Raw genomic sequence first — 10500 nt, forward strand, 5'->3', positions numbered from 1 at the left:
AATTCTGCATGCTTTTCCCTCCAAATCAGTGCATTAAATGCAAAACAAGTCTACAGATTTCGTCTGGGCCAAACAGCAACCAAACCAAAAGGGAAACAATAAACAGACTTTACCTAAAAACTTTAATCTCACAATGATATCAGTGAGGAAAAAAACATGTACAGAGGTTAGGCTCAAAACTTCAATGCATGCTAGGTATACTATGTATTTTTAAAGAGTAAAACTTTAAGAATGCACTTATTCAGTCCTTAGGTTACACCCACATCAAACATACACAAGTCTCACTTGTCTTTATTGCCAATAACTCTTCACACCCTCCTGACTATCTATCTATCGTTAACAACCTATAAACTGATGTGTGGATAACACACTGCAATAAACGCCAATAGTTGCATCTGTCACTGTGCCCAGGCAGATGGACTATCAACAAATCACCTTTATATGAATGTAAAATAATTCAACAAATTAGTCAGTATACAGATATTATGGTCAAATAGACTAAATGTGAATGAAAATGTAAAAATAACAAAGATCTAAAAATCATTTTCCAATTCTATGTAAGAGAACAGAAATAATCCTGCAACCTGAAATCAGTACTACAGATCAAAGTATTACATCAGTTTACAGCATTAGTTCTCAACTGGTGGGTTGTGACCCAAGAATGGATCACAGGTCTGTTCAGATAGGGTCATTGAAAATGCTAAATGTAAATATTAAAATGCAGCTAACCATATGATTGTGCATTTAAGACAGCAAAATAAACAGACTTATCAATTGGCTTCCCATATTTTTTGTTGTTGACATCATAGCCTGTGCGTCCAGTGAAACTCTACTGTAACTCGGTAGCCCATTTTGGCTAACCAAATTAGGCAGATACCAAAATGGGCAGGTAACGTGTAATGGCCACATCCTGAAAAACCTATGCATGACAAAAGAAAATATGACCCATTCTACAGTAAAGGAATAATTCACCAAAAAATGAAAGTCATAATTGTCACAATTTACTCGCCCACATGTTGTTCCAAACCCATATGACTTTCTTCTACGAAACACAAAAGGAGATATTTTAATGACTATCTCGCCTGTCTTTCCAGTACAGTGGCAGCGGACAATGCCTCGCTTTAAAGCTTGAAAAATAACCCAAAATTATCATAAAAAGTTCATGCGACTCTTGGTCATTTTTCGAGTTTTCTGAAGGCATACAATAGGTTTTTGGTAAGAAACGACTCCACCAGTGTCACCACTTGATGTCCAATGTGAAAAATGCGTCCTGAAGCAGACCCAATGATTTACATTAACTAATCCTTGAACTGTCATTCTTCTTGGGGCGGAAAAGTTCACCTGAATTTTCAACATCATTTGAGGGGGCCAAGTGGCAGCCCTGGTACAGTCACACTTCCATGATAGCAGTAATTGCATGCGATGCAACTTAACTATGTGTCGAAAAAGGAGCATCCTGTTGACGTTATATCGTTAGTGCTTGATGTTGATTCTGCAGGAGCTAACAAAAGCCCGCTGGAGTCCTGTGATTAAAAGCCACCATTGTTTTCTCATTAGGGCTTCCAGGTTAGCAAAAGGTGTGAGTCGCGGCCCCTTCATGGGGATAGACCAACAGTGAGATGGGTTCTAACAAACATCAGGTGGCACACCCCTTTCTGAAAGAGCCTCAAAGCTTTAAATACAGAGGATGATCTGAATACATCAGGGTTCTTTCGGAAAGATTAATCATCCATCAAATGGGACTGAAATTAGGATTTGGATGAAACTAGGAGCTCACAATGACATGGGCTTGACATCATAACTTTATCTCTCATGTTATTACTCACAAAAATACTGACTTGGTTTTGACTTCCTTGTTGTTTTCTCTTGACCTAAATGAGACAACTCCTAAACTATGTAGGTACAGTATGTGTGTGAGTTACTCTTATCACATGGCCTCATGGCGAAGTTGAGAAGTTGCAAACGACTTTTAACTCAACATATTCGTCCAGCAGGGTCACTTTTAAAGCGCCAAAGTCTCTGGAGAGGAAAAGGTGAAAGACTCATGGGAGGGATCTTGACGTCTATCATTTTGGAGCAGTGAGAGATCCAGACGCGCAGAGCACACTGCGTCTCTTCAGAAGTGACAGCGCCGACACAACATCAAGAGCACCATTAAAACGCATCATCGCTTTTTAACAGACTATATGATTTAGAAAAAAGCGTGTTTTGATAGAACACATATGATGGAACCCCGTAATCTTCTGGACTGTATGTGGATAAGTTTTTCCAAATCGGATTTATCTGCGCATTTGTTTGCGGAGACGCACATCTGAGGGGTTTTTTAAAGATCTACCGGTTCTGCGGTCTTTATTGGCGTATGGATTTGACTCAACTCAATTAATCAGGAGATCACAGAGAGCTGGATTACCATTCAGGACAGCCCTGGAACATTACTTTCTGTTCCCACAATGTATGGAATAAATCAGCGCTGCTTGTACATGTGAGTATATTAACATTTTCTTATAGGCGTATATTGTGTGCATACATGATGCATTACATGACATATATGACGTAATTCACTATATATAAACATCTATCATCGACTAACTTTTTTTAATTTATTTTTTTATTTTATTTTGTAGATCTTTTCACTTCTTCGTGGTGTGGTGCCACGCGCAGGTAAATAAGTCTAAATTATTTTTTTATTTCATGGATTTAAAATATGATCTTTACATTATTTGGGATATTTTGGGTGTCATGTATAAAATTGTATTGGACTTTAATATAGCCCAAGATTTATTTTTTAATGATCTCTAAAATATTTTCTGGTGTATATTAGACACTTCCAAATATCGTTAAACAGGGTTCCTTTACGGTCACGAAAAACATGGAAACATCAGGGAATTTTACAATTGTGTCTTCAGGGCTGGAACAGTTATGTATTTTATGGAATTTATTTTCATATAATCGAATATATTCTATTTTATATTAATTTCTACAGCTCTAAAATATTTATTCGGCTAGTAATTACTCTGTGTAATTGTAATCTCATTACATTCATTAAAAAAAAAAAAAAATTATCCATAAATCACACGCGACTGGAAATATCATGTAAATTCATTGGCCAACAAGTGTGGGAACCCTGTAGCGTTAGATTAGTGCTCTTGCTGGCATTTACAAAACGTGAAGTTTTTTCTATTCCAGCAACAGAGAGAAATATATGTGATTTTATTTTCCCTTTGCACCGAAAAGGGGGAGAAGAATCACCCTTCTCCTAATTTTAAGCAGTATGTGAGGGAACAGGGCTCACTGACGGACCAGCTGAGCCGGCGGCAGGTCCGAGTCTACCAGCTGTACAGCAGAACGAGCGGCCGACACGTGCAGATCCAGGGCAAGAGAGTGACCGCCACCGCAGAGGACGGAAACACTTTCGGTGAGTCGCTAATTCATTTACAGTAATTCACTCACGGTAGGTTTCGGTGCAGATAGGGCTGTTGTCACATTATAAGCGTCTGATTGGTTTATTGGCTGGAACAGGACGCGCTGATGGTTCAAAAGACATTTCTTTGCTTAATCGTTCTCTTTTGTGTCGGTTAGGATGTGATAATTTGCTTCAAAAAGCAAGGGGAAATGGAGCTGATTTGGCTAGCCACGATATATTGGCAGCCAAATACACAAGTCATCTTTGAAAAGCAATGCATTAACATTTCTTTCCCCATTTAGGCTATAATATTTCACTGATTGAATTAATTATACAATCACTATGCAACATACTTTTAGACTATTTTCTTAAAATCCCAGTTACACACACTGAGATACATTTAAAACATTACATGGTGGTATTAAAATCACTGCATGTGGTAACATCTGATTTAACTAACATACCTAGTTTTATTTGGGTGAAACTAATTATTTAATATGACAGGATCAACCTGGTTGTTTTAGGTTACACCAACCTAAGTGATTCTTAAAGGAACATTCTGGGTTGAAAACAAGTTAAGCTCAATCGACAGCATTTGTGGCATAATATTGATTAACACAAAAATTTATTTTGACTGGTGCCTCCTCTTCTTTATAGAAGCACAAATCTGGGTTTCAGTGAGGCACTTACAATGGAAGTGAATGGAACCAATCTGTAAACGTTAAAATACTCACTGTTTCAAAATTATATTTCCACAAGACAAACAATATGAGTGTAAACATGATTTTAGTGTGATAAAATCATATACTAACCTTTTCTGTGTAAAGTTATATCCAATTTTACAACTTTTTTGCCATGACGATGTAATGTCAACAAACCTTAAAACCCTACAACGACTGTAAAAACAATTTAATGTAAGTGCTTTTATAAAAATGTAAGCTTCACATTTCTGCCTTTAAACCCTCCAAAAGTTGGCCTCATTCACTTCCATTGTAAGTGCCTCACTGTAACAAGTCAGGAAGAAATAGCTGCTTAAAAACTGTTTTTTCAGTTAATGTACTTATACATGTTGTGTCTTCCTTTCGGTTACATTGGATTTTTGTACCTTTTTATGGTATTTATAAATAGATGTGAACCTGTTTCAGGCTGCAGTACTTTGTTTGATGCTAACATATTTTGTTGCATTACAGCCAGACTTTATGTGGAGACAGACACCTTTGGAAGTCGTGTTCGGATTAAAGGAGCAGAGAGCGGCAGATACTTGTGCATGAACCGCAGAGGAAAGCTAGTGGGCAAGGTATGTAACCTTAACTACACTCTCTTAAATTTCTCAGAAAAAAAGCAATAGTATTTAAAAGAATAGTGTCGTTCCAAAACCTGAATGCTTTTGTTTCTGTGGAACACAAATGGAGAATTTTGAGGAATTTTTAAACAGCTCTTTTCCATACAACAACAGTTGATAGTGACCATGTCTGTCAAGCCCCAAAAAAGACAAAAACAACATATAAGCATAAACACAAGTAATCCATACAACTTGTGTGCTGTGTGCCAAGTCTTCTAAAGCTGCTGACCAAAATTTAAGTTGTTATTCACTGATAATCTTCCCCAGCATCAAAGCTCTGAAATCTGCACTCATTTTCAAAAATAGTATGCAGACACAACGCAGACACGTTTTTGACGGCATTAGTTCTTTCACACAATATGCCAGTTTGAATATGAGGAATGCAGAATTAGATTTGAGAGCTGTAGCGAAGGGAAATATTTTCAGTAAATAACAACTTAAATTTCAGTCTGTACTGGATTTCAGGATTGAGAACCACTGCCTTATACAAAGCTATTGAATGTGCATTAGTCATATGAACTACGTTTTTGGTGTGTTTTCTGTGACAATGCTCTGTGAACTTGTGGCATGAAAAAGAGCTGCAGGAATTTTCTTCAAAAATGTCTCCTTTTGTGTTACATTGCAAAATAACAACATGAGGGTGAGTAAATAATGACAGAATTTTTTCATTTTTGGAGGAACTATTCTTTTAATAGTACTGGTATAACTAAAAAAAATGTGAAAATCAAAGGATATTGAGAAAAGGCGAGAAAGGTTGGGCATGGGAACAATCAATAGTTTTCCGTCATGATTACTAGTGAGGGTGCATGCTATCAGAGGAGTGGATTATTAGCATTCCTTCGACAAACTGTGTCAATCCCTTAAAGTTCACAGTGATGTATTTTGAAAAGATGCAGTTTGCATATGTTTGAGAGTGCAAATGTTAAGAGATAAACAATAAAAGTAAAACACAGTGACTACACATTTTGTCAAAATTGAGTTATGACTGAAATCGTGTCTGTTAAACTTTGATCTGTCTTGTAACAGAGAAAACATAGTGCGAATATTATCATTCACAATTGTATTTGTATGTAGTATTGTCAAGCTATAGAGATATAGTGTGAATAATAAATTCTGTAAGAGAAGTGAAGATCAGTATACACACACACAAAAAAAAATCTCTTTGGCTGAACTTGATTCAATCGTGTACAGTGGTTTAAAAAGATGTGTTTAAAATGAGTTTTCTTAACTTAAAATTACTATGTAATCTCAACACAAATACTTTGTGTAGAAAGAACATAGTTGAATTGGGTAAACCCAACAAAATTAGACATGTAAATGTAACTCAGATAAATATCTTTTATTTATTAATGTACTAACTAATGAAAGTGAATGTTAGCATGCTAGGTACATGCTGGTTGGAAGCACTACAGAGTGTAGTTTAGTAACTATGCTAAGGTTAGCATAGCATTTGCTTAATGAAGCGAGCAATCAGTTTCTGTGTGACATCTATCTGTCCTCATCGTAAGCTCAAGCTCCACTTTTCCCCAACAGTGGTAACCCCCAAAACTCCAACTTAACAGAAATTCTTCTAAATCTCAACATAACAAAACATTAAACACTAACAAGTATCCCCCTTTATATTCATCTTGCACAGAAACACTTAATTTTAACATTTACTCTCCTTATCGAGTCCCATGCAAAACATGCTGCGAAAGAGAAGTTCCAGTGTCCAACACAATGAAATCTTATTATGACGAAATGTTCTAGAATTGTGTTGCTTTAGCTCATTTTAATTAAGTAAATTGAACAAGAAGCAACAATATTTTTTTTTTAATTGGCTGAGAGTCGACTCCCAGACCTGCAGAGGAAACTGCTTTCACACCCATTCTGTGATTGGTCAGATGTCACGCTACTTCTTTTCCACTTCCGAAGTGGAAGATGTCTTCAGCAGCTCTTTGGATTTGCCATGAGACAGTACTGGGACAACTAGATGGAGACAGTGAGAGCATTCTGGCTGCCCCTAAACTGTGTTGAAAGATGAGGGCACAGGCAATGGTGAAGAAAAATATAATGACAGGCATCAGGCATTGCAGTGTAACTGATAAAACTGTTTGAGTCTTGCTTATTTAATAACCAAGCAATTTTAAAAGCGTTTTGAATTCCTTTTGGAATTTTGGAAACGCTTGAATTCAGAGGCTGTAATTTAAAGGTCCACTGAGTATTGCTTTTGACATATTTGTTAAAAAAAGTATACTCACATGAAATGAAGATTCTAGTCATAATAGTTGCTTAGAAAAGGATGTTTTATTCTATGAAAGGCAGGTTGGTTACTATGGTGGTCACTGTGTTGAGATCAATAAACCTCCATGCTGATAGGTTTTAGTTTCAAATTCATGAGCTCTGCCTAATCAGTTGTTTTGGAAGATGAAGAATAGTCAGTCAAACATAAACTACTAGCCTACATAATTTCCCTTTAATTCCCTTCTCACAATACAAGTTCTGATTTTTAGGTGACTTTTAAATTTGGCTAATTCGTATGATATCGTACGACTTTCACTACAGCCAGTGACGTTGCTGGACATCGTATCTAATACGTGATAATAACTTGCTTCTGTCACACATAACGGCCTCCTATCATGTTTACACACTCTACTGATAGGTTAGGTTTAGATAAGAGGCTTGGGTAAGGGAAAATATTAATAAGCATGTTCTTGACACCTCATGTGTGGAACTCGCGCTTATTTCCGCATTACACATCTGGGCATTTGTACGTGATGAAATCGTACGAATTCATACGAAATAGCCAACTCGTAAAATATGTACAAATTTTCATGAGATCAGGCTGGTATAATAGTCTGGATTTTTTAGTTTGGGGGATGTGTTCATCTTTAAAACTTCAAAAGGTTTCCTGCATATGGACTGCAAATAATTTCTCAACGTAATATATATGCGTTTAAAGACTTTATGCTGCATAGAGGCAGGGCTGGGAGGGTTACTTTTAGGTGAAAATGTATTCCATTACAGATTACAGAATACATGCTGTACAATTTTATTTGTAACGTATTTTGTTAGATTACTCAAATTCAGAAATGTAATCTAAATACTTTTGGATTACTTCAACACTGGTATATTTTTTCACTTGTCTGCCTGTACAGTAAGACAGAGTACATATGTTAAAAATACATTATCTTGTTTTAAGGATTTTTAGATATTTTTACAGAACAACAATACAAAAATTATCATCAAGAATAAGATTTTTGCCCTGGAGCTTAATGGAGCACAAATCCGAAGGCAGGGATCTCAAGACATGTTTTTATTTCAAGTTTCAAACTTCTTTTATCTTGACACAGTGACCTAAAAAACGGTACGTTTATGAGGCAACGCAACCGAGACGCTTCAAAAGCGTCCGTCTGACGCAGGTGTATATTGACGCGTCCTTAGAAAAACTCTTATAATAAATCTCTGACTGATTGATGAACTCAGTTGCAAAATGGATTGTTCTGAACTGTAGGCCAAAGTTCAATAATGTGGAAATAAACAATATATTGCATTCTAAAGCCACTTTTTGTATAGTCTTGTTTAATGCTTCACTTGTGTGCCAAAATAATGTAATACATCTTAATTATCTGTATTATTATTTTTTATAATATATATATATGTATATATATATATATATATATATATATATATATATATATATATATATATATATATATATATATATTTTATAATTATTTAAATATAACTATTTATAATTATTCAGTTATATATTGAATTATTGTTATTTGAGGGGCTTTTTGAGCAAATATTTATATATGCGATTAATTAGATTAATTAATCGGCATACCATGTAATTAATTCGATTACAAATTTTAATCGATTGACAGCTCTACTCTTTAGTAATCAAAATACTTTATGAATGTAACTGTATTCTGATTACCAACGATTTAAATTGTAACTGTAGTTGAATACAGTTACTAATATTTTGTATTTTAAATACGTAATCCTGTTGCATGTATTCCGTTACTCCCCAACCCTGGAGGCGTAATAAATGTATTTAACCATAAATCCCATGCTATGAAGGACATTTAGAAACTGGACCTTTTGGAACTTTAATTGAATACTTCTGATTTTAGTTTAATACATGTGAATTTTGCATAAAGATTTTAACAGCAGTTTCTTATCACTTCAAGCTAATGATTCTAAACCTGTGTTGAAGAATTAATTAGTTTAATCCATTAATTTGAAAAATGTGTTTGATTAATATGTCATTAAACATATTCTGTGCAATAATATATGACTGAAACCTTTCTTTATCACAGCCCAATGGCCGAGGAAGGGATTGCATCTTCACAGAGATCGTGCTGGAGAACAACTACACTGCTTTCCAGAACGCTAAATATGAAGGCTGGTATGTGGCTTTCAGCAGGAAAGGTCGGCCCATCAAGGCTTCCAAAACCAGGGAGAACCAGCGAGAGGTTCACTTCATCAAGCGCCTCCACAAAGGTCCACTTCCCTTCCCAAACTCGGACCAACCCAAACACTTTGAGTTCATTAGCTTTCCACCAACCAGACGGGCTAAACGCAACAGAAAATCCCACGCTTCTTCCTAACACCGTGCCACACGGACTCATCGGACTTTTTTATTTTAATAATAAAAAGAGGCAGCTTTATTTTTTATATATTTTCATACTTAATGGACTTGGAAAAAGCCAACCATGCTGAATGGATGCTCATTGTAAAGGGGTGATTTGTAAATATGGTATGACAGTAGAAAAGAATGTATATATATAAATACAACCCCAATTCCGAAAAAGTTGGGACAGAATGAAAAATGCTAATAAAAACAAAAAGGATTGATTTGTAAATTATATTCACCTTTTGCTATATTGAAAGCACTGCAACTACATATTATATTAAGTTTTTCCTCTTGAATTTCATTGTTTTTTGAAAATGTACAGTAATTTCAAATCACATGATTGCAACACGCTCCAAAACAGTTGAGACGGGCAATTTAAGACTAATAACAATTTGACGAGTTGAAATAAGGCGATGTGAATCAGGTGATGTTAAACAGGCGAGGCAAATGTGTCATAGTACTGTATACTGTATAAGGAGCCTCCAAAAACAGCCTAGTCCTTCAAGAGCAAGGATCGTTCAAGACTAGTCAATTTGCCAACAGATGCTTCAGAAAATAATCCAGCACTCTGAGAACACTGTTCCCCAAAGACAAATTGGAAGGATTTTGGGAATTTCACCCTCTACAGTGCACAACATAGTTAAAAGATTCAAGGAATCTGGTCAAATCTCGGTGCGTAAAGGGCAAGATGAAAACCACTTGAATGCGCGTGATCTCCGATCCCTCAGACATTACTGTCTTAAAAAACGTAATTCGTCTGTAATGGATATCATGAACATGGGCTTGGGATAACTTTAGTAAACCTTTATTAGTCAACACCACTCGCCGCTGCATCCGAAGATGCAAGTTAAGACTTTATCATGCAAAGCAGAAGCCATACATCAACACTGTCCAGAAGCTCTGCCAACTTCTCTCGGCTCGGTCTCATCTTAGATGGAAAGTAGGAATAGTGGAACTGTGGTCCAAAAAGTCCATATTTCAAAAAGTTTTTGAAAAACACAGCCGTCGTGTTATTCGGGCCAAAGAGGAAAAGGACCATCCAAGCTGTTATCAGTGTCAGGTCCAAAAGCCAGTGTCTGTATGGGCCAGGGGTGTGTCAGTGCCCATAGCATGGGTAACTTGCACATCTGTGAG

The 10500-nt window shown here is 36.0% G+C and overlaps 1 protein-coding gene across 2 annotated transcripts; it reads left to right on the top strand.

The window, feature by feature from the left end:
* Positions 1-2165: 2165 nt before the first annotated feature.
* fgf17 (fibroblast growth factor 17) lies at positions 2166-9577 on the top strand. 2 transcript variants are annotated; one of them, XM_051654268.1, is made up of 5 exons: positions 2166-2482; positions 2625-2661; positions 3235-3415; positions 4594-4700; positions 9050-9577. In XM_051654268.1, the coding sequence occupies exons 1-5, from the start codon at positions 2451-2453 to the stop codon at positions 9338-9340; spliced, it is 648 nt and encodes a 215-aa protein (XP_051510228.1). In that variant the 5' UTR covers positions 2166-2450; the 3' UTR covers positions 9341-9577. The 2 variants fall into 2 exon arrangements, with proteins under 2 accessions (XP_051510228.1, XP_051510229.1); XM_051654269.1 differs by having other exon boundaries at positions 3271-3415.
* The last annotated feature ends 923 nt before the right edge of the window (positions 9578-10500 follow it).

Source organism: Myxocyprinus asiaticus, chromosome 24, assembly GCF_019703515.2.
Source record: "Myxocyprinus asiaticus isolate MX2 ecotype Aquarium Trade chromosome 24, UBuf_Myxa_2, whole genome shotgun sequence".
Taxonomy (NCBI): Eukaryota; Metazoa; Chordata; class Actinopteri; order Cypriniformes; family Catostomidae; genus Myxocyprinus; species Myxocyprinus asiaticus.